The sequence below is a fragment of the Solanum dulcamara genome, chromosome 11, assembly GCF_947179165.1.
Source record: "Solanum dulcamara chromosome 11, daSolDulc1.2, whole genome shotgun sequence".
Lineage (NCBI taxonomy): Eukaryota > Viridiplantae > Streptophyta > Magnoliopsida > Solanales > Solanaceae > Solanum > Solanum dulcamara.
In genome coordinates this window covers 45,659,240-45,684,788 of record NC_077247.1, presented here as the reverse complement: position 1 = coordinate 45,684,788, position 25,549 = coordinate 45,659,240, and the positions used below count along the sequence as shown (strand labels likewise).

The 25,549-nt window shown below is 33.4% G+C and overlaps 1 protein-coding gene across 1 annotated transcript; it reads left to right on the top strand.

Moving 5' to 3' along the window:
- The first annotated feature begins 804 nt into the window (after positions 1 to 804).
- Positions 805 to 13,012, top strand: LOC129872420 (probable LRR receptor-like serine/threonine-protein kinase RFK1). The gene is made up of 24 exons (XM_055947415.1): positions 805 to 1,127; positions 3,011 to 3,164; positions 3,697 to 3,768; positions 3,886 to 3,954; positions 4,040 to 4,111; positions 4,304 to 4,375; positions 4,500 to 4,571; positions 4,659 to 4,730; positions 4,813 to 4,884; positions 4,984 to 5,055; positions 5,153 to 5,224; positions 5,868 to 5,939; positions 6,130 to 6,195; positions 6,443 to 6,505; positions 6,594 to 6,641; positions 6,789 to 6,832; positions 7,182 to 7,570; positions 8,986 to 9,181; positions 10,952 to 11,095; positions 11,285 to 11,403; positions 11,484 to 11,694; positions 11,790 to 12,027; positions 12,134 to 12,284; positions 12,430 to 13,012. Exons 1-24 carry the CDS (start codon positions 1,040 to 1,042, stop codon positions 12,784 to 12,786), a joined length of 2,985 nt encoding a protein of 994 aa, XP_055803390.1. The 5' UTR covers positions 805 to 1,039; the 3' UTR covers positions 12,787 to 13,012.
- Positions 13,013 to 25,549: the final 12,537 nt, after the last annotated feature.

Below are 25,549 nucleotides of genomic sequence, written 5' to 3'. Positions count from 1 at the left end.
TGGAATGTTATGAAGGGATAATTTACATTAAGGACTATTTTTATTTTTAAATACTTTCTATTTCGATATTTGCAATACGTAGTTTTATTCCACATTATATTTACATAAAATATTATATAATAAATTTCCGCATAACTTAATGCGTGTATTGTTTAATACAATCAACCAAAGCTTATAGTTATAATTTTTTTCTAATACATTCGATCAAATAAAGTACTCTCTCATTTTAATTTATGTGGTATTACTATTTTTTTAATCCATTAAAAATATTAATTTACACCTCACAAATTTAACAGTATATCAATAATGCCAAATAAGATTAACGATAGATTTTAATAACTAACTATAAATTTTGTTTGCTACTACTTTTTTTAGTGATGAATATTATGACATATTCAAGATTACAAGTTTTAAAAATCTTATAATTACATAAATGTTATGATATGTTAACATTTGAAGTTTTTTTTTCTTTCTAAAATGTAATACCGAATCAAATTATACCGTATAAATTTAAATGAAAAAAATACTATTTATTATGCTGATATTATTTGTTTATTGCCTCCGGTCTCAATATAGAAAAATCAAAGCTGGAGGAGGTTCTTAGATCAACTACATCTATTTTGTCTCAGTGTATATGACATATCTTTTTATTTTGTTAATTAAAAATAATTGATTTTAAAATTATTTTGTATAGTCACACAAATTGTTAAATAGTGTTAATTTATTTTTTTAATAAAATTTTATGTTAATTTCACATAAATCGAGACGAAAGGTTACTGTTGTTGTAGGAAATTTATGACTAAATTAATGTAGGATAATGGCACTCGATCAAACAGATATGCATGCCTCCAAAATTCCTCATTCGTTTTTGTCAAAAAAAATATCACAACTACAGCTCCAGCACCAATCATTTCCAACTTGATGCGCACTTTCTCTTTTTTTTTTTTTTGATGTTTATGTTCTTGGGATTCATATATTCCTCCTAGTAAAGTGCACTTTTTTTTTCTCTTTTCTTTTACACATTTTTGAATCTTGAAAAATGTACCCAACCATAGCTTGGATTCTGAGATTACACTGCTGTTTCTTGTTCTTGATATCTGCAGAGTCCAGAGTGCCTCAAGAAGAAGGTAAAAACTGCTGCTCTTTTCTCTTCCTTTAATGGGTATTTATTTTTTTGGACTCCATATGAAGGTGGGGTGGGGGGTGGGGTGGGGTGGGGTTACTTTAGCAGATCAAGAAATACTAAATTTCTTAGTACAGCTCTGTCTTTTTAAAGAAGATGAGAAATGGATGGAATTACTTGAATGTATAGTGAAAAGGTGTGAACTTTACTGTTTTCAAATAGATAAATCATGGATTATTAAAGTTAGTTACCAATTTCCTGAAATTAATGCTATGTCTTCTTGTTGGAATGTTCCAATTTAGGTGTTATTCTGATTTGCTCGTCTTGACATGGAAGTGTTGGCCTTGTGAAGGTAGAGAGGTTTCCAATAGACCCTTAGATCAAGTAAAGCATATACAAATCAATAAGAAAAAGAAATACAGATATTGAATAGTTATTCTTGAAAAAAGATACTTAATAAGACGTTTGGCTGCCAGAATCTTAGGATTTATATGATGTATCTGGAATAAATTACAAAGGGAAGTGAAACAGTTTTTAAGAAAAGATTGACGAATACTATGTGACCATCTTTCACATAAAAAATTTGCATAGAAATCTGGTAAGTTTTTGCGTAAAGCCCCCTCTAGGGTTGAACATTTATACTCTACTTCTGGAGTTGCATTATTTTACAAGTCATTTCTGTCCAGAACTACAAGTACAAAGTTGATGTCCAGAGAATGCAAGTTATCTGGTACCTGAACTGGTTTGAGTGTTAGGTACCTGGTGGAATAGTCGTTGTGTATGCAAGTTGGCCCTTACACCATGGATATAAGAAAATAACAAGTCTTTTCATAACCCCTTTACTAGAATCAAGGGCACGAAGAGGATGATTTTTTAACAGGGATAATTACAGTAGATGGCCATTCGGTCATTTTAATTACCAAAAAAATAGCCATTCGGTGCATATTCATTTATATTCGGTGTATATTCATGAATACTCAGTGTATATTTTATGTATACAATGTATCATAATGTATATTCAGTGTATAACTCATATATAAGTAATCTATATTATATAGTTAGTGTATACTTTCTATGACTTTTGGCAAGGTATAATATATATTCACTGTATAATTTATGGCTATTTTATGTAAATAAAACATGACTATATTTGTTGTAAACTAATTAATTTATTGTATATATTTGAAATTGTCCCTTTTTTATACGCTACTTTTGCGTGAAGTGTACTACGTGTCCCCCTATTCTCTGGAAAGACTTTATGTATTTCAGTAGTTTTTGTGATGGAGTGCATCTAGGTCTCTTTGTTAGGTGTTAATTGTCAGTGTGGACACTTATTAGCTTACAATCATGGCATCTCGGTCGCATTAAGGGATGAAACATGCTTTTGAGCAGCCTAATCTTGAATCTTTCTGCTTGTCTTACAGATAGAAAGTGTTCAATAGTTTATATACTCCCTCTGGTTCATATAAAATGAATTATTGGGACTTTTTTCATAGTTCAAAATAAGTGAATTGTTCAAAGTTCAGAAAAATTGTTGGGACTTTTTTTTCATATTTACCCTTCATTTAATGAGGTTCTTAACTACTTTTTATTTTCTAGTAGAATAGTTTGGGTATAATCAAAAGATTAATAGTGGAAAATAACTTTTAATTTATGTCCTTAAAATATTTTTCTTAAGGGATGTGCCCCCAACAATTCACTTAATATTTACTAGAGAGAGTAGTTCTTTTCAATTTAATGGACACTAAATAGAAATCAATTTTTCTAAACTTCTTCGGCTGATGACCTTTTTGGTTATTACCAGTTGTAATTGTCAAATAGTACCTTTGTGGAGATTGCATAGTGCAAGCTATACTAGTTGATTTCAACCTACTGATTGTTTTTCAGTGAATGTCCTCCAACATATTGCCAAAACGATGGGTGCAACATATTTGAGTTTCGATGCAGATTTATGCAGAGTTGAAGACGTTGGAGTCACAGTTAAGCTACAGTGGCATGAGAAAATTGTTGGATGTGATCATGAAGACCACATCACAAAAATGTGAGGCATTTACACCTTATTACCAAATAGAGATTGATTAATTGTTTGCAACCTTTTAGTTTGTCATGCATGTTTTGTTTCTACCAATATCTAAGTGATTATCAATGGTACCCCAGAGCCAGCTTGGGGACAATCCTACTTGATGTCTGTCTGAAATAAAATTGAATGAACGAACTCAAGTACTTCTGAAGTAAAGAGGTTGTCGGATTTTTCATGAACTTCCTTTCCCTAGAACCAATATGTATGGTTACTTTAAAGGCTTATTCAAACTTAAGTATTCCTGGAGCTTGTAAAGAGAAACATTATAGGCTATGCTTTTATCGGGTTTAGAAAAGCCATATCAATTCAGAAGTTTCCTTCTAGTGACTTCATACGAACTCTTCTGTCTCAACTGGGCTAAATACCACTCATTGTCTTTGTTCTTTTATCACAAACAGTCATTTGGTTTCTCCACTTGCGTCCACATCTTTTTTTATTTCTATTGCATTTGGTTCCATAATTGATGTCTTTATATATTATTTTCACGTTGCAGTGTATTAAAGGGTTTAAATCTTCCAGGAGTACTCCCACCTGAATTGGTTAAGCTTCCCTACATCGAAGAAATGTAAGAGCTATTCTTTACCATTTTCACAGTTGATCCTTTCACTAGCCTCTTTTTTCATGACAATATCAACATAAGTCACTAAATCTTTTGCCTTCGTCTTTCTTACCCCATTTATAGTGATTTTGCATACAACTATCTCAGTGGTAGAATTCCAGTTGAGTGGGCCGCAACACAGCTGACTAACATGTAATGACCCACCTTCTTTCCGGCTGATGATTTTTTTTTGTCATGTCTTCATTTTCAAATTGTAATTGCATACTTTTTGATCCAGCTCTGTTACTGTAAACCGGTTGTCAGGGGAAATCCCAAAGGAGTTGGGAAATATCAGCAGCCTTTTGTACCTGTATGTATTGAATTTCTATTTTAACTTGCTTCTATGATGTCGGTCTGGAGATTGGATTCTCTTAACTAGACAAAAAATTTCTCATATTATTGATACATATTGCAAAAGAAAATGTAGCAGCTATGTTGTCCAAATATAATTTTGGTGGTTATTTGCTCTCTTTATTCTATCCGATGAAATGTTTTAAACCAGGAATCTCGAGGCAAACCAGTTTTCAGGCAGTGTTCCTTCTGAACTAGGGAAACTGATCTACTTGCAAACCCTGTAAGACTCTCCTATCTCTTCCACTTTGTTATATTCTCCTAAAGCAAACTTGAAGAATAATTGGCATTTGGCACCTGAATGATTGATGCATAGATTGGGTGATTAATTCTTTTTCTACTTTCAGGATTTTATCCTCCAACCAATTGGTGGGGGAGGTGCCAACTTCATTTTCCAAACTCGTAAATTTAACAGATTTGTAAGAGCATACATTCTAGCCCAGCTCCTTTTAGTCCCTATTTTTCTTGGGGAATAGAATATCTCACAGTATAATTTTACTATACAGTAGGTTAAGTGACAACAATTTCAGTGGACAAATTCCGGATTTCATACAGAACTGGAAACAAATTACCAAACTGTAAGATCTTTCAAAATACCTTCCAACCTTCAAAAAAATATTTTGGCAGAGTTTCTAAACTTTTTCTTGATGATATATGAAGGGAGATGCATGCCACCGGACTAGAGGGTCCCATTCCATCAAACATATCTCTTCTGAATAAGTTAACAGATTTGTGAGTAGAGAACCTTTCAACATTATCTTAACTATTTTTTACTAGGTTTTTGTAGAGCATTTACTCTTTGCCAGTTTTCTCATGGAATTTTGTACACAGGAGGATCAGTGACATAGGTGGACCAGTTCAGGCATTTCCTTCACTGAGTGATATAATGGGATTGCATAACTTGTATGTCAAATTATACCGATATGTGGAAACCATTGTACAGTTACAGTGTGCTATGAAGCATTCTAGCTTTCCTTAAGCTAATTAAATTTCGATACAGGGTATTGAGAAACTGCAGCCTTTCTGGAGAGCTTCCTGTATATATTTGGGCGATGAAGGATCTGCAAGTATTGTAAGTTATGGACTTAATTTTCTGCACCTAATATTCAAAGTTCTTCAGCTGCATTCCAAATTCCATGATATTAAATAGAGAGAGAGAGAGCTTTTACATGATTTTCTGTCCTTCCTCCTCTGTCCTTGACCATTGGATCCTCTGAGTTCACACTATTTACTGTCCTCTATTGGCACCTCTTTCAGTTAACACTACATTCTCCAGTCAAAAACAATTGGGAATCATTTCTTCTCTACCAAGAACTCCTGTAGAAATTAAAGTCCCTTTTAATTTCTTTGTTTGGAAAGTTGAGATTTATCACAGCTAGTGTGCTCTCTGTGACTTTAAAATGTTTAGCATTTCCAGTTTTAAAAGATAATTGAGGCTGTTTGAGAAACTACGCGCTCGTTCTTAATTAGTAAATGACACCTTAATATCTAGAGGTTTCATGCTGCTCTTTGCTTTTCATTAAACTTCTCATCCTTCCTCTTCTTGTATCTCTCCAGTACATTATTTAGTCTAACATATAGAGTTGGCTCTTATACATTTTTCTTCTACAATATACATGTGGCGGTTGTAAGAGTTTGTGTGCACAGATTCATCTCCTCTATCTCCTTCTGAGAGTTCAAATGGTAATCATGATTTTCTATTCAATTTTATGCAGAGACGTTACCTTCAACAAGTTAGTTGGAGAAATCCCAAACTATATTAGTGCTAGAAGTGTGCTGAAGTTTGTGTAAGTTGAATTACAAAAAGTAGATTCTCTCAAATATGATGTCCTTTTTATTTTTTTATTAGCAAGTAACTTCAGTCTCTTCTCAATCTTCTTTTGCTCATACCCGAACATCTTCGAGTATGAAGTGTATAAATATGTTCTTATACTTCCAGATTTGCTGTTGCCTAACTGCTTTATGTTCTCTACATAGGTTTCTTACTGGCAACATGCTCAGTGGAGATATACCAGACTCAATTTTGAAGAATGGAATAAATGTGTAAGTGTATATTTGTTAATATTCTAATTTCATAAACGATTTCTGCTGGTGTATGATGGACTCAGTCTTTGTGGAACATGTCATAATTTTTATTCATAAACATAGTGGTCATACAGTGGCATGCAAAAGCAATTTTTGATTCATTCACATTGGCATTATTTTTTCCATATTTCGTCTTCATGTGGATCTCACAACTGCTTGGTTCATAATCGGGAAGGTGACATCTAATAGCATCCGTTGCATGCAGTGATCTTTCTTACAATAATTTTACATGGCAAGGACCTGACAAACATGCTTGTCAGCAAAACATGTAAGGATAGGTCCATTTTTGTTAATTCATGCTTTTACATTATTTATTGGATAAGCATATATGGTTCTGATAATTATTCCTTCTACAGGAATCTGTATTTAAACTTGTACAAGAGCTCTGCAGCAGTAAGCCCCTTGTAAGATGATTCTTCTTATTATTCTGAAACATTAAAATTCTGATTTATGATGAAACTGAGGGAAAAAGGAAGTGCAAAGCAGAAGTGGTTACTTTCCTATTTGATTCAGATTTTCTTCTAACTGCTTTTGTGCTTTAACATATACAGAATGAGAATTCTTCCATGTACGAGGGATTTCACTTGTCGTCGGTGTAAGTATGTTCTTTTCTTCTCTGGAAAGTTATTCAATTTTCATATGGAATATGAATCCCATCAGTAGTAAGAATCTGAAACTACATCTTTAGCCGCTTGGCCTTCTTCTCCTTCACTCAAATAGCAAACTGCTCAACTATGCAAGAGACTGTAGCAAGTTAGTTTCATTTTTGATATTTAACACAGAGACATTCTAAGGGTGGATTCAGTCTTAAAGTCATATATCTACAGGTTTTTAGGTGATTTGAGGATTCACAACCTAATCGTTGGAAATATTTTCTGCTTGATCATTTTCCTAACTTAATGAGAAATATTTTGAGCATTGACTTCTATTATTTTCCTTGGCAGATGGGTGTTCATTACATGTTAGTAGTGGTGGAAATGATTTTACTGTAAAGGAGAGCGATGGAGAAGTTCATTATGCAGGAGATGCAAGCGTTGATGGTGGTTCTGCTAGATATTTCAGCAGTAGCACCAATTATTGGGGATTGAGTAGCACTGGGGACTTTATGGATGATAATAACGACCAAAATGCACGTTTTATTGAAAGTACACCATCAAAAAGCCTCTCTGAATTGTACAATCACGCACGGATGTCTCCGCTCTCACTCACTTACTTCCGTTATTGCTTGAGGAATGGGGGTTACAATGTCAGCTTGCACTTTGCTGAGATAAGTTTTACAAATGACAGCACCTATACCAGTCTTGGAAGGCGAGTGTTTGATATATACATCCAGGTTGGTATGTCAATTAGAAAAAAACTTTCTATAAGGTTAAACTATGTTAGATGTGTGAAAATAGAGGAAAAAAGAGAGAACTTGTATTCAATTTGGTTGAGATGATATACAAGGTGCCTCCATACATAGAAGTTCTTACAATTATAAATATGGTAAGCTAACCTTAATGAAATTAGATAATTTATTATATAAGGGAAATTAACCATACAGAATTAGAAACCAATGCTCTCTACCACTAATCTAGAATATATTTAACACATCACTGCATTAATTCTCCCTCAACACACCTTCCAAACTCAAGGTGATACAGCAACTTGCGTTTGCAAATTAAAAGTTGTTGCAGAATATACATAGACATGTCTAGCTATAATATACATAGCACAATCATAGGTAGAGATATTTAAGGATTTTTCTGATTTTGTTTCCTTGGATAGATTTACTTGATTTTGTTTCGTAAGATAGGTTTACTTGTACACCTACAAATAGCTATTGTTCTTGGAATAATATGATAAGGAAATTGGTCCATTGTCTTTGTATTTTACATAGTATTAGATCCAGGACCATCTCCGTTTGGGCTCCCGGTCCACGCTCCAGTTGTACCGGGGCATGAAGGGGGGTGTTAGAGTGGGTCAAAGTCCCACGTTGGTTGGGGAATGGACTTGGTGGTCTGCTTATATGGCCTTTGGCAATCCTCTCCTCTTGAGCTAGCTTTTGGGGTTGAGTTAGGTCAAGGTGCCATATTTTTATAAAAGTGAAAAGTGACATGATACTACTCGGACAAAATCGAGTAGGAGTTATATTGAATTTGAGGACATTCATGTTGCCAGCTTAGCTAGTGGCTAAAGAGAAGCACTCACTGTGCCAGCTTGATTGGATAGATGACAATCCACGGTGTTTAACTTGGTGATGATAGAGTAACCATGCATTGAGTTGTACTAGTCACAACTAGAAATGTTCTCATGAAAGCGACATGGTGCTGTATGGATGGTGAAAAATCAGCTAGCTGGGCATATATAGACTGTTTGACTTGACAGGTTAACAGGTATAGAGTGATAATATCAACCCAATGCAGACTGTTGATACGTGGCACGTGCTGCCCAAAAGATGCTGGAGCCTGGAAGAGAGAGGAAAAGAGTGATGCTGCTTTATCTGGAAAGAGACAAGCCTTATTATGAAAAAAAAGAAAACTTTGTCTGGCAGGCAGTGTTAGATGGAAGCTATTAGATCTATAACAAGCAAGTAGTCTCTATATAGGAGTTTAGACAACTAGAATACAAAATTTTATCATTCCTTTATACTGAGATTTTTGAATAGGAAGAATTTCGTATACTATTAATCTAGACATATTCTAACATCTCACTGAATCAATTCCCGTCTTTCAACAAGATACCTACACAATGTTCTTTCTACTTCAGGAGAAATTAGTTTGGAAAGACTTCAATATTGTGAATGAGGCTGGTGGAGTTCAAACGCCCGTGGTTAAGCATTTTAACACCAGTGTAACAGATAACTTTTTGGAGATTCGATTTTACTGGGCTGGCAAAGGAACTATCAGAATCCCATCTAGAGGGCATTACGGTCCCCTAATATCTGCTATCTCACTCAAACCAAGTAAGTTTCCTCAACCTTCATCATTTTAAGGGGAATATCATAGTATATCTACTTTTACACTTTTCCTTCAGTTTCCGTCAAGTATATTGTGTATTAAGCATGCCTCAGTGAGAACTAACACAAAAAGGCATGTATCAGTTTAAAGTCCCACAGAGATATTCTAGAGATCGTACATATCATATGAACAGGTTCATACATGACAAATTTAATTGCTTCTAGAAGAAATACTGCAATGGAATGCTTGATTACATGCTCTGTTAGCTTATTTGTGGGGTTGACAATTTTTATCAACTTCTGTTGTAAAAGATAAAATTGGTCTGCTATCTGACATTATCCATGTTAATATGTGGGAAATTCTGATTTTTTTGCCATTCTTCACCCTGCTATTTGAATACCAGTTAGCTCCTGAAATTGCAAAAGATAATTGGTTGGCTATCTCTCTCAACAGTTGATTCGCTTTGGTCTCTGCATAGTTGCAATATTATCTAGCGACCAAGTAAATATTATCAGCAACAAAAGCCAATTTGTGGATTTAACTTAGCCTGCTCCGAATGATTGAAAGAGCAATTTTTCAATAGCTTTCCTAATTTTTAGTGGGTAAACTAGTTTGTTTGAACTAAGCTAATAAAGTTCATACCTGGCTTAATCTTCCTATGATTCTGTACTAACTATAAGTATTAGTGTGTTACTGATTTATGATGCTACAAGCCTCCCAGTTCTTGATGACTGTAGCTTTTATTTCCCTGGAATTATGAAATTGTTTGCCTCTCTTTTATATACATGCACTATATCTGTTATCAGCTCTTCGTTTGTATGAACAATCAAAAGCCAAGTGTTATTGGTCCTTGCATATTTCCGGGCTTGCAGCAGACAAGTTCGATGCTAATATTAGAACCATATAAGTACAACAAATGTGTTTTCCAAAATCTCTGCATAAAAAGGATGAAGGCAGTATATTTTCAGTAGTGATGTCAAGGGGGAAAGTTCACCATTTATATCGATATGAAAGTTTGTAAGCTGATGGTTTAGATTGAATTGGTTTGAGAACTATGAGGTCTCACGTTTAAATCTCAAGGGAGGCAAAAACACTAGATAATTTCTTCTCATTTGTTCAAGCCCGGTGGATAGAGTTACCCGACACCTGTGCTGGTGGACGGTAGTAGGTATTTCGTGGAATTAGTCGAGGTGCGGGCAAGTTGGTCCAAACACCAAGGTAATAAAAAAATATAATTTCTTTACTGGTGGTATGTTTTGTTTAGCATCTGAGAGATATCAATGAATCTTTAGCTCCCAACTAACATCTATAAGCTTAGATGTTTACCAGGTGATAGAATATTTGTATTGTGGTTATTTCAACCAGGTTCTTCTTTTCAGCCTTCCGATATATAGTTCTAAGCTCTAATTTCCTTTCCTATTCCTATTGCTATTTTCTTTTCATCTAAAAAAATAAGTAGGAATTAAATCTCTCCTGGTATGTTCGATGTAGGTTTACATTTTATAACTGTTTTCTCTCCTTTTTTTCTGTTATTCATTCAAAGGGTCATTCTATATGGCCGAGGAAATCCATTTTCATAATTTTGGTTGAATTAGCTAACAGAAATTCTCAGCTTGAAGGAATGTTGGATGATTGCCCACGTATTCTCTTTGCTATTATTTTCCCATGAATGATATGCGTGTTGAAGTTATATGTAATCAACTGGATGAATCTTATTTTCTATCGCCCCTGCTACTGCATACACTTTTAACAATGTTGTCTTCATTTCTGTGCAGCTTTTGGATCTTGTTCAGAGGAAGATAAAAAGAGTGTGACTGTTTATGTTATTGTTGGAGTAGTGGCTACATGCATTTTCCTGTTGTTAATGAGCACACTTTGGTGGAAAGGATATCTGCAATGCAAAAAGAAACAGAGAAAAGGTGATCACTGAACAGGAGTTAGAAAGAAGTTATTTTAACTAGCAAATTTTGTTTCTAGGCAGCTGATCAATGCATTACTCATTTGAATGAGTACATTCTACAGAAATGATAATCAATGAAAACTCCATATCCAGAAGTTGAGCTGTAAATAGATGACTAACCAGTAAAGTCTCTTGATTTCCATGACAGATTTAGAGGGCATGGAGCTGCAGACCATTTCTTTTACTTTAAAGCAAATAAAGGTTGCCACTAATAACTTTGATGCTTCTAACAAGATAGGTGAAGGTGGTTTTGGCGCAGTTTTCAAGGTATTACTCTGGTAACAATACTAATATAGTATCGTCTTTATCATTATTGTTTGTGAACACTGACCAAATATTTGATGTAGGGACGGTTATCTGATGGTACTTTAGTTGCAGTAAAGCAGCTCTCGCATCAATCAAGACAGGGGAACCGTGAATTCTTAAATGAGATTGGCATGATTTCTTGTTTGCAACACCCAAATCTTGTTAAGCTGCATGGTTGCTGCATTGAAGGAACTGAATTACTGCTCGTATATGAGTACTTGGAAAACAATAGCCTCGCTCGCGCATTATTTAGTAAGTTATTCGATCTCTTTTATAAAAAGTTTCTAAACTATTACTAACTCTCTATGAAATGTCCATTAACATTTTAATATGTTGGACAACTTTAGATTCAGAGAAAAGTCAATTGATACTTGATTGGCCGACAAGGTTCAAGATTTGTGTTGGGATTGCTAAAGGTCTGGCTTTCCTTCATGAGGAATCAAGCCTTAAAATTGTACACAGAGACATTAAAGCTACTAATGTACTGCTAGATAGAGATCTGAATCCCAAAATTTCGGACTTCGGGCTAGCTAGACTTACTGAAGGTGATAATACCCATATTAGCACTCGAGTTGCTGGAACAATGTAAGTTTCAACGTAAAATTCATACTAGATCTTCTTTTTTGCCGTTATCTTGTCAGCAGTGTGGTTAGGTAAAATTTGTAGCATAATTGTATGCTAATAACTGCAGAGGATACATGGCACCAGAGTATGCACTATGGGGTTATTTGTCCTACAAAGCAGATGTCTACAGCTTTGGAATTGTCCTCCTGGAAATTGTTAGCGGCAAGAACAACAATAGCTATGAGCCTTCTGACAATTTCATTTGTCTTTTAGATTGGGTATCTTTCCTTTACCCTTTTGTTAATGCACTTCAACAAAGCCAGACCAGTCTACCATTTCTAAGATTGAGAATCCTTGAACTTTTTTAACCATGAACCTCCCCCACTCCCTTTGAAGTTGCTAGCTTATAAAACTTTATTGCAGGCCTTTCACTTGCTACAAAATGGAAAAATGGAGGAGCTGATTGATGAAAAATTGGGTTCTCAGTTCAGCAAAGCAGAAGCAGAAAGGATAGTAAAAGTAGCACTATTATGCACTAGTTCAACGCCATCACTCAGGCCTATAATGTCTGAGGCTGTAGGCATGCTTGAAGGAAAAAGAGATACCCCTGATGATATCCCAGAAGCAAGTATGTATACTGACGATTTGAGATTTAAAGCCTTGAAAGATTTCCAACGAGAGAGGCAAAATCAAAGCGCGTCAAGTAATCAAGCTCAGTGTTCAAGCATCCAAACTGCCTCTGATCTCTGTGAATACAACCCCGAATCAAGATCTGACTGACTCTTTGTTGTGTATTCTTATTTAATCTCTTACCAGTGTGGCTGTGTCTTATGGTTCATGAGGGATTGCATTGGTTCAAATCCACTCATCGAGGTATGATTGTTGTAACTTGTAACTATTTGTTCAATTCTTTTGCGAGTAAGATTTCTATGAGATGTACAGAAGTTTATATCCCAAGAAAAAGTGTGGAGCTATAGTTCTCCAGCTCTGCATTTTGCACCTCCTAGCTAGATTTCAAAGTTGTATAAAATTCTGCCTCGTTGCACTATACCTGAAATGTAGACCTATATGGATGGTCCTTCTGTAAACAAGAAAGGATTCATTCATCAATTTGTGTCGGTTGTATCTTGTATGGCATGCCAAAGAGGACATTGCATATGCTGAAGAAACAAAACATCATTTTAGGTGAAATTGTAGGTGTTCTTTGACCCATAAGACAGTTGAAATTTATGTAAGTAGCAACTTCAACATTAGTGCAGGGTCTATTGAAAACATCATCTCTGCCTTCACAAGGTAAGGATAAGGTTTACGTACACGTCATACACCACCCTCTCCAGACACCTTTCGTGAGATTATTGGAAATTTTATTAGACCTGAGAATCTAAATAGTCACTCACCGCCCTCAAAACTCGAATGGATAGTCCAACTACATAACTTTTTCTTTTTCATTACTTCCACGGTCATCCTCGTGGCACGACAACACCCATACTAGTAAAAGTATAAATGTTCCCACATGTCTTTTTTTTAATGGTATTATAGTTCCTATTCCTATACCTTCATTCCCCCAGTAATTGCGGATCAGTTGCTGTTTAACTAATTTAATTTAATTGCTTAGTTGATTAAGAATAATTAACTAATTTTTTTTTCCTGTTTCGTACCACATTAGTTTGTCGCTCAATTTGCTTAAAGAAATTAATTAAATTAATCGCAAGACGGGGTTTTCTGTACCAAAATAGTACAGCACATTGCTTTTGGACTTTCCAACTCCCAAGTCAATGAAAGATTACTTAACTTCGAATTGAGTACTTATGTACAATGTCAATATAATTCTTTTTGATATATTATTAAATGATCTAAAGAGCATCTAAAATATGTAATTTCTAATCTTAAAAATAAGATATTATACTTATTACCACAGGTAAAAGATATAATTTAAAACTCAAAAGAAAAATAAACTAGAATATATAATTTAGAAAAAGAAAAAAAAAAGGTAAAAGTTGGTAAGGTATAATAACAGATCAATATTATTTTTTGGTGTAAAATATTGTATCCAAAATAGTGTACGATACTTAAATCCAAAGAAAAAAATTAGTGCTGATGTTGGGGGTTAGTTTGTTAATTACCAATTTGGAATAGACTATTTGTTTTTTTGACTTTATGAGGAGCACTAATTAATGACGAATTAACTTGAATCGTCATAACTCATAATTTATCATAAGGTCTTATCCTTAATTCATAAATAATATTATGAAATTAATATCTACAAGTATCGTCCAATGATTTGTTTCATTAGCTGGTTTCTTAGACTTAATTAGTGGTGTTCATGGGTCGGTTTAGGTCGGTTATTGCTGAAAATCAAAACCAAACCAATTAAAATATACATCCATCGGTTTGGTTGTTATTGGTTTCGGTTTAGTTTGGTTCGATTATTCGGTTATTAACCATATACAAAAATAAAAAAAACTATTCATTCAAAAGAGAAGAAAAGACAATAATTCATTAAAAAAAATAGATTGTCTTCGTTCTATTTTGGATCTTATAATTCTTATACCAAAACTTTAATTATTTTTAACTTTCTGTTATATTGTTAGCTAATCAAGTGTGCTAAACAATATAAACTTAACGAATAATGCATAAGCTGATGACATGGTTGTACAAATAAAAGACGTATCATATCATACTATTTTAAATTAGTGTGCTGTATTTTTTTACATAAAAAAGTGTTCATAAAAATAATATATTATTTATATATAATTATAAAATAATATGTATATAATTTGTCGGTTCGATTCAGTTAGGTTATTTCTTTATTTTTTTTGAACAAAACCAAAACCAAACCAACTATTATCGATTTTTAAAAATGTAAAATCAAACCAAATAAAAAATCGATTTATTTGATTGATTTAATTTGATTTGATTTTTCGATTTGAATCAATTTTTATCCAAATCGTAAACATTACTAGACTTAATTATGCTTAGGGTAGCTATAGTTTAATCATATCCTTAAGTTATATTTCAAATTTTATTAAAGAGAGAACCTTTACGAATGAAGTGTCCATAATTTGCTGAAAATTAGGTAGTTATTATTATTATTATTATTATCAATATGGATTTTCCTATGCAACCAAAGTATTAGGATGTAATATTAAGTCGTATTCAGACATATTACTTATAAATAATTGAGTCTACCCCAATCAATGGACCCCAATAGAATAGTTGTAATTAGGAAAAAAGTGGTCAGCAAATCAATAAGAATAGTACATAATGGAAAAGTCAAAGTCTTATCAACTTTCAAAACCAGTGTGAAGCCATTAATTACAATATTCACATTTAATTAAGTCAGTGTTTGTATTGAAGGTGCAATTATATGTACATGAAGGGATATAAAGGTCGATAATTACTATAGAAGACTAGTAGATAATTTAATTTATTTTAGTTTTTTTATCAGTAATATTATTAGTAAATTTTTTTATTATTATATTCTTTGATTTTATTATTACTTGTTGCTTTCTTTGCTTCGATTATTTTATAATTTATGGTTGCTACTATTTTTTTCCTCGTGATTTTTTATATATACTTTATTTGAGTAGAAGGTCTATCAAAAATATTTCTTCGATCTTCACACACAAGGAATAAAGTTGCGTATACATCACTCTCTTCAAACTCTACTTATGAGATTACACCCGATATATTATTGTTTGTTAGATTAAAAAAATATATCATTAAAAGTGAAATAAAATTTTCATGATTAATAGAATTAAATATTCGCTCTTGAATATTATATTTCTGTAACATACTTTTTTAATTCACACTTGCTATATCGATACTAGATTTTCAAGTTTGAATTGGACCGCATTGTACCTGTTGTTTTCATTATTTAGAAAAATTGATTTTGCACAACTATGATTTTTTTTTTTGGAGTGGATGATGAGAGGAAGATAATTCAATGCAATTATAAGATTAGTATACACAAAGAAAAGTCTAGAATTGTTGTAGAACAAGAGTTTGGAAGATTGAAATATAAAGTTTGAAATTGATAATAGCAAACCAACCTAGCCAATTAATAGTTATCGCATTAAAGATTTCACATTTATAAAAAAGTAAATGAAGAATCCGTTTCAGTTAACTGATTTTATACGGTTAGAGCCGTTTGGTTTGAATACAAGTTATGATGAGATTAATTAAGACGGAATAAGTTATGATGGAATTAGTTATGATGAGATAAGTTGTGATGTGCTTATTTTTTATTTAGTGTTTGGTTTGTTGCATTCAAAATAGTATGCATTATATAAATTTTAAGATTAAATTATTTGTTTACAAAATACCCTTTTATCAATGTGAAAAGTGATGTATAAAAAGAGTTTAAAGTGATATTTTTGTCATTTATCTATTTTATCCTGGGATAAGTTATCCCGGAATTACTATACCACTCAAAGAAAAGGATAACTTATCTCGATCATAATTATTAATTCTGGAATAAGTTATTCCAAAATTATTTTATCTTATCCACCACACCAAACGACCCTAAATATTGAAGTATTTTTAACTTCTGAAATCTTATATATATATATCAAAAGAGAATCTTAGACCTGCCTATATGTCACTCTCATGGCACTCTCTCGAACCAGTTAGAATTTTTTGTCCCTCTTTCCTTTAAAAATTGATTAAAAAAAGGTTATTCAACAGAGAAAATTTGAGTATTCAACAGTCTCCTCTTTTCATTGAAATTTAACTGTTGCTTTCTTTAGTCCCCGCTTTCCATCCTCTTAATTAGGGTTCGCTTATTTTCCTCCTTCCACTGGGTGGGTATCTTCTCCTTTCCCACTTCTTCCTTTCAAAGCCATAGCCCATAGGTACTCGCCACGATAACTATCTCTCTCGCCAAACAGATCGATGAATGAGCAGGATGTAGACAATACAAAACAAAGCCCTCTGACTATGATTGTATTTGTACAGAAACTTCTTCATTAAATGAAAATCATGTTTGAAACAATCAACTCAAAACAATTGATGAGATGAGGAACTAATTTGATAAACTGAAACAAAACATAAAAAAATAAAATTAGACTTCTCCATCACCTTCGCCAAGAAGGTTCTCCATCTCCTTCAACCGCACTGAAGGAAAAAAATGATGATGCTTATTCGGATGATGAATTTCGATATTATTCTTGATATTTTTGCTAAATAGATTTCACAGTATTATGATTTTGTTTCTTTGGGCTCAAATAAAAAAACTGTATGTAATTGTTCGGTCAATATTCACGAAGGAATGAATGATATTACAGCCATCTGATTGAATTCATTGATTTGTACCGGTTACTAATTGATTTATACTGGTTAATTTATCTTCTTAAACTTTTCGCACCTCTTAGTCTTCCAAACTACTCGCACATCTTATTTTGATGTGTTCTCTGGGTTATGGCTTCTTCTTTGTCTCTTTTCTATTAATAGAACAAACTATACTTTAGTAATTTTCCCTGCAGGTTAAAGTTATCAATCAAGGAAAACACACTAATTTTAGATACCTTAGAATTAGATGGCTTTGACAAGGATTTCAAGTTGAGATTGTGGTATAATGGAAGTGTTCCAGGAAAATTCCAGTGGAGAGTCCGAATCTTTAGTTCTTTTTGTTCGATTTGAAGAATTTTCTACCTCTTTGATGTAGTTCAACTTTTATTGTGTTCATTTTTTTTTTGGCTAAAACAAATTAGATTTTTCCAGTCTGGACAAGAAGAAAAGGAAAGAAGATGTGTAAGTCACCCCATTGGGGCAGAGACTAAAAGGCCCCGACATGATTGAGCAAGCTATTGACTAGCAACCCAAAATTGGCAGAAATGATATACAGATAATCGACATCGACATGTAGAGTTCCAATGGATGACTAAGTGTTCGCAACAGAGTCACCCACAAAGGAAGTAATAAGATAAAACGGGAAAAAAAAACTTAGCCCAAAATATATTGGATCTTGTCAAGTTGCTCGTAAGGTGGGCAAAGTTGCCGATAAGTTGAGCTTACCACCGGATTGGAAAACTATACGCCCAGTATATCATATAGGGATACTTCACAAAGGTACTGGCGAGCCACCCAAAGTATGTCCCGTAGGTGATGTTCAGGAAATGGAATCCTCCAAGGAACAACCTATAGCCGTTTTGGATCTGCAAGTTAGAAGATTGCGAACTAGGACGTGACTTTCGTCAAGGCATGGTGGCAAAACGAAAACTAGGAAATGGATGACTTGAAAAATTGAAGAGGACAGAAAACACAAGTATTCATACCTATTTCTGATGTTTATAGGTAGCCCCAAATTCTGAAACTCATATATTAAGTACTTGGATGAAAATATGTGTTATGGTAATAACAAAGGATCTCCCTATAATTTGTATAAAGTTTTGAGGGAAGTTTTGTTTAACATTCGAGGACGAATGTTCTAAAGGGGGGAAGGATGTTACACCCCACACTCTTGAGCTCAGAATGTCTCTTAAGCTTCTTAGAAGTTATCAAGTGAGTCGGATAATCTACCACACTATCAGGCAACTTTAAGGAAGGGAGAATGTGATACCCCGTAAGAGGGAAGGTTGGAAATAGGGTCATAAGAATCCGAAAGGAGTTGGAGGCCAAGTAATGAGTCGTAGGACTCGATTTACCTACATAAGCTACTAACTTAGAAGTCTTACATACCTAAGCTACTGGAGGACATACCAAGCTTACGTAGCACGGATTACAAAAGCTCTTAAAATAAGACGAGATTATGAACCCACGAGGAAGAGAAGAAAATGACACGTGGCAGCCTAGGAAGGCGACACGTGGAAGCACCTCAAACAAGCAGATGACCCACCTGCTTGGGGTTAAGTAGGTGACCCACCTACTTAGAGGTGGGCCCCACCAAGGATACGTGGTAGCCCCTCATTGGTTGTATGGTTGAGGTGGACCAATAAGGGCTTGACATGTGTCACTCTTAGGGGATGACACATGTCACCTTCTAAGGGCATGCATATCTATTCTATTTGATGACTATATTAAACATTTCCAAGTTAGAAAATGAGAGAAAGCCAAGGGAAAACGTAGAAGAGAAAAGGAAGGCAACCATGGCTTAGAAAAAGTTCAAGGTGAGTTCTTCTATTTTCCTCCATGAATTAATTATCTACGGTGTTCCTTAACAATGTGGAGGTGTATATATATATCTTACAATGCCTACGGAACCATATCTTCAGCTTTACACTTGGAAACTAGACTGAAAGTAAGAAAGAAGAAGAGAAAAACGTTGGAGGGCAAGAAGAGGAGCTATGGGTTTAGGACTGCCAATGTAAGCCTCCGAGTTTTATTCCATGAACTAATTATTTAAGGTATACCACAATTATATATTGGTGTTTGATAACATAAAATTCCAATTTGGGGCAGCGAAAAAGGGACACAAACAGTCCGCCCAAATTCAGCACATCAAGAAGTTTCTGAGATGCAGTTTTGGCGAATTTTGGCCAATTTTGGGTAAGGTAAAGTTTCTCCTTTTAATTTGGACTTTATGGTGTTGTTATGGAGTGTGTTACACTCCTTATAGGTAGACGGAAATGTGAAAATGTCGTAGAAATTCTTAATGTTGAAGACAATCTAGATTGGAGTCGCTATAGTTGAATTGTCGTCGAAGTAAAGTGTTGTGCTTGTAGTGTACTGCTGCAGGTGTGTGGAGGTGTGTTACAGGGCCTAAAAGTGTTCTAAATTAGGTGTGGGTGCTTCTGGTTTCAGCCACCCGACCCCTCGTTTCGTATAATTAAAGGCGTTGGGAAATAAAGACTAAAAACCCTATTTTGGTGTCGTAATTTTCAGCAAGTTGTTTGGAGCTTATGTTGTGTAATGTTGCCATGTTTTATGTAAATATGAGCTACGGGTTATTGTTGTTGGTTGGCTGTAGTAACTAGGGGTGTAATTGGAAATTCGGATAGGGCACATTATAGGGGAGGTGCTGCCCAATTTTCGTTAACGCCTTAACTAATTAAAGAACTAGTCGAGGAGACGAATAAGGAAATAAGTTCCATGAATACTAAGGTGCAACTTAAGGTGCTGGAAAGTAAGAGTGGTTGATATTCGTATTACTTCCTTGTTAAATAGGTTTGGAGGACGACGATGTGGACGTGATTAAGAAAAATCCATATGAGGTATGAGAAGCTTTCTCTTGGCATATTTTTGACATAAGTATGTGAAATTATCTTTTTCTTCTTTTGGCATATCTTAGATGTAGACTATGGATGATGTAAGTTCTGGTGAAATTTCATTCTTAGGTTCTGAATATGACTTCAGGACTTGTGATCACTTCTGGATGTTAAGACTCTTAAAGTAGATAAACTCTTATTCCTCGAGTCTTCTATATGACTGTATAGTGATTGATTAGACAAACTCTTCTTTTAAAAGAGAAAGATTCTGAGATAACCAATGCTCAGGCTTCTATAAGATATTTCACATTGGTATATGTTTAAGATTTTCAAGACTCATTTTTACTTAGTCCTTAGTGACATTTAGAGGGTATACGTCAGATACTTCCTACCCTGACCTCCAAGTGATGGTTCACTTGATGACTTCATTGAGTCTCAGATAATGATTTAAACTGTGTTTTGTTTTCCACTACTCTACTCGTGTATACTGTAACACTTCTTCTCCGAGTCCCGGGCCGGTTATCGGATTCGTGCACAATTTCACTGCATTATTCATCGCGCCCTCACTAGAGAGACGAGTACATATGTATATATATGATGATGTGATGATGTGTTGTAATAAGGAGGTGATGGTTTTACAGATATGATTCAACGGATCCCTGATAGGACCGGCTATATTGAAAAATTTGAGCATGCATGATTTTACTTTCCTAGGTATAGGTTACTGATTTGATGATTTACCTCTTGCTTCTCTATTTCAGATATGCTTCCAGTTATGTTATGTTTTACATACTCAGTACATATGTCGTACTGATCCCCTTTTCTCGGGGGGCTGTGTTTCATGCCGCAGGTACAGATATAGGTTTTGGGTGTTCGTTAGCTTAGGATCCCGCTCAGCTCAGCTGGAAGAGGCTCCATTGTATCGGAGCCTAATTTTGGTACTAACCACCGATGTATAAAATCATTTTGTCTATCCAGGAGTACGGCGGGGGGCCTGTCCTGCCATATGTTGTCATTAATATTTTTAGAGGTCTGAAGACATGTATATGTGGGTTGTATGTGTAAGTTTTGTTCAGCTGGGTCTAAATGAAATGTTATAAAGGTTTATATGTATGGCAGCCTCGTCGGCTTACGTGCCCTTTCATGATGTGATCCAAATGAAAGAGGCTACCGATCTATGAAAATGTTATCACCCAATAGGGTTCTGTTACATGGTATTATGTTAATTACAGTTCAACTTGACCACAACTGATAGACACGTATACGAGGGTTCAGATCGAACTCTAGTCACGACCTACGGGGTTGGGTCGTGACAATATACCACCCTAAAACTAGACAACCACATTCTTCACATGCGATGAAGCACACACACTGTCAGCTGGCAACAGTCAGATATACCAAAGAAGGTAATTCCTGTTCTTCTCTATCATCTTCACTTTTCACACACACTTTTCCACAATCTTCAGTCATGTTTTCTCTACCTTTAAACTCCCTAAATCCCTATCTCTTTCCATCTCATTCCTCCCTAGTCACCCCCACCTTCCATAACCCACAAATTAAATCTCAATCTAAGATCCATATCAACACTTATCATCGGAGAACCTAAAAATAAACTAAAAGAAAAGTGAGGGGGAAGAAAAGAGAGAGAGGATGAACAGAGGCAGTGGGTATGCCATTTATAGAGGTCAACGGATACGAGTACTATCATCTCAAAAAGATGAGGAAGAGCCAACGATATCGTCTTCGATGTCGACGGTGTCAACTTTGAAGAGAAATAGGTTGATTCACCAATTGAACAATTAATGAGATTGATAACATGTGAATTCTGATATGTAGTTGATTGATTTAGATTTGTGATTGATAATTAAAAGATCTATTAATAAAAAGAAAAAAGAAAAAAGAAAAAAATTTCTTTTGGGAGTTCAATTGGATTTGATGTAAGCCCAATTTGATATTTTTCAAATTTGGTTTAAGTTTTTTTGGAGTGTTATAAATACCTGTCATTTAATCTATAATTGATTTGATTGATTTTATAAATTTTTTACATGAAAGTTTAAAAATTTGTGTGAAATTAACAACGGTGAATCCAGTGAAGATGATGGTGGCAGCGGCGGCGTAGAGATGGTGAGTGGTGGAGGAATTTGATCTTTATTGCTATGGAGAAGAAAGACAATAAATGAGAAAAAGAAGAAAAATTAAAAATACATATATTTATGAAAATATATATTGAAAATAAAGGTTTGATTTTTTTGGGGCTCACTCTCTCAAATAGAGTGAAATACACTCACTTTGCCAACTAGGCATTTAGATAGATAATAATTTCAGTTTTAAGCACTTCAGGAGATGATAGGACTCCCGTGAAGATAAAATGTGTAATTGAAAATTTGGATCTATTTTCTCTTAATTAATACTAGCATGTCAATGCTTGAAAGCGTTCCATAATTCTCAGTCATTCTCATGGTTTATGATATTGATGTGAATTCATTTCTCTCTTTCTTTTATTCTCTCTTTCCATACCTTTATAGATAGAGAAAATAATATTTATTGGTATAGTAGCTAAAAGATAAAAGAGAAACTGCCAAAAAAAATAATTTTGTGTTTGATTTGATTACCATGGAGCTACTGATTCTCTAAATCACAAATAAAAATGATAATTAAAATCTAAGAAACATGAGTGGAAATCTTTTCTCAATGAAAAGGTAACCAAGTTTGTCATTTTACTTCCTGTCATAAGTTTCTTTCATAATTTTTATATATTAAATATTTATTGTTATGTTGCTTTCTATGTGTAGTTTTCTTTGACGTCAGGTATAATTGTATTAGATATGGTTATTAACATTTTGACTGGCATTGTATTTTAGACAATGAAATAAATGTCATATGAACCATCATTTTTTAGATTTGTTAATGCTTTTCAGCATGATAAATTCTAAGTTTATCCAAACGGACACTAACTTACTTATTTCTTTAAGATAGTATTACAAAGGCTTTACTTGTTCTAATGTGTAATGAAAAGAGTATTAGTGTCCTTTAATTATCACAAAAGCAAAGGAATGGTACAACAAGTTTAAGAAAGAAGCAATAAGTAATTATTACTAAGCATCAAGACTCTTCTATAAAACAAGTAGCTCTCACCAAGCATCAAGACTCTTCAAGAATTGTTGTATTTCTGATTGCATCATTTGGGCTCTATCCCACTACCGGCATTGATCACCATTTGTTTCCAGACCGGCTAATGTGGTATAAAATCTATTTTTTATAGTCTGCTATATATATTTATTCTTCATCAAGTTCAACATGCAATTGTATACATTTTTATTTGAATCTAACTTGGCAAAATTGTTTATTGTATATTTGTATATTTTGAATGATTGCTCTAACTATAGGCCCAATATTCTTCTCATTTAGAATCATTAAACACTGCATATCTATATAAAATTAGGGATAGATAAGATGTTGCAACACCTCTCTATGACCCAAAAGACCATTTATCTCTTTTCTCCTCTTTTTTTTTTAATCTTTTTAAATATTTCACATCAAATACTCTATAATTCCCATCACTTTGGAGTAATGTCTTACATATTTGTTCAATTAGTCTAATAATTGGAAAACTTCACCACTTAATTACTCGAAAGTTGAAATGGTATATAGGTCTTTTGTAACCGTTTGGTGTTTCTAATTTTGTCCCTCTTCATTTTGCTCAATTAGTGTATTTAATTGTCTACTATATCTCTATTAAGTAAATAAAAATACATCCGTAACGATTCCTTACACAATAATATGACAGTAAATATAATGTAACGAAATGACGAATCAACATGAAGTTTAATCAATATCCACATGAATAGTAGAGGTTACAATGACATAATAATTGACTCTAAATTCCGTATAAATAAATAAAAAATAACATAATCTCAATAGTGATACAATATTCAAATCCATAGCATACACACCCTTAGTTAAAAAATATGACAACATAATTGTATGTTAACATCTTGAAATTGAGGGCATAATTGTATGTTAAAATCTTGAAAATTGAGGAAAACAGATATACACTCAAGTTAAAACATATTCTTATGAAAAATTGTGTGGACTTATTATGGAATTCATCTATTAAGACAATATTTTTTTTTTGTTAATATTATTATATGAATTCCAGTTGAATGTAATATGTACAAACTCTCTGTCTTTTAAGAAGAACTTAATATAATTTTAGGCAGAGAAACAAATATGAATTCTTAGAAGCTAATTTTTGTATGATATGTAAGCTAATTAGGATAGTTCATCCAGCGCGAAGCGCAGATAATTTACCTAGTTTTCTTTATAAATAAAAATATTACATATTTAAAAAACAAAGATGCTAAAACTAATACTAAACAATGGATATATTTGATAACAAATGCGAATAAGTTATTTTTCTTAAAAAGACAAATAAATAAATCTCTAATGCATGCTGGACACAAAAATTAAATTACTCAAAACAACAAGAAGATCATACTGATTAATCAAACGAAAGATGCCGCGACAAGATTAAGATTTTGTGTTTTAATTTATTTTTCCTAATACATATTAGTAGTATGATATTATGATGTTTGTTTTTGGGGGATCGTCCAATATTCACTTTTTACTTTTATCTCCAAATTGACGTGATCTTACCTAACTTTAATCATTTAAAGAATTTGAATTTATTTAATAAATCTTAATTATAGGTCTGACAATTCGTTATTATAGTATTCCTATTTATAGTAAAATTAAATTACTTTTTTCATTCATTTTTACTTGTTCATTATAATAAAAATAAATATATATTTATTCTTGTCCAATTTGAAAAATAATTCAATTCTGAATGTCTCCATCTTATTCAATAATATCACATATATTATCAACCAAATAATATCAACCAAGTAAAATGGTTGTCCACTTAAAATGGTGGATAGTCCATTTACTTTTTAAGTGGGTAAAATGCCCATTAATATTTTCCTCCACTTGTAAATATGGCTATAAATATAGCCTTAAACTTCAATGTAAAACACAACAAACACATAAAAGAAAGAATTACTATTACTCTCTCTATATTACTACTCTCTCTATTAATACTTTCTATATACATATTCTCTTGTTCTTCTTCCTTTATAAAATTGTCAAGTTAGTTAATTCATAACACGTTATCAGCACGAAGCTCTAATTTTTTCAAAAAATTAACTTCTATATCAGGTATATCTACTAAAGAAATTTAATTTTTAAGTTATCTTTGTTACTTTCAAATTAATTTTCATCATGTCAAACTTGTCAAAATTGGAATTTGTGGCACTTGATATTTCTGGTAAAAATTATTTGTCATGGGTACTTGATGCTGAAATTCACCTTACCGCTAAGGGTCTTGGTGATGCTATAATTGA

Coding starts and splice junctions, on each gene's coding strand:
- LOC129872420 (XM_055947415.1), top strand. CDS start 1,040: ATGTACCCAACCATAGCTTGGATTCTGAGATTACACTGCTGTTTCTTG. Junction 5,056..5,152: donor ATAATGGGATTGCATAACTT/GTATGTCAAATT, acceptor ATTTCGATACAG/GGTATTGAGAAACTGCAGCC. Junction 7,571..8,985: donor TGTTTGATATATACATCCAG/GTTGGTATGTCA, acceptor TTTCTACTTCAG/GAGAAATTAGTTTGGAAAGA.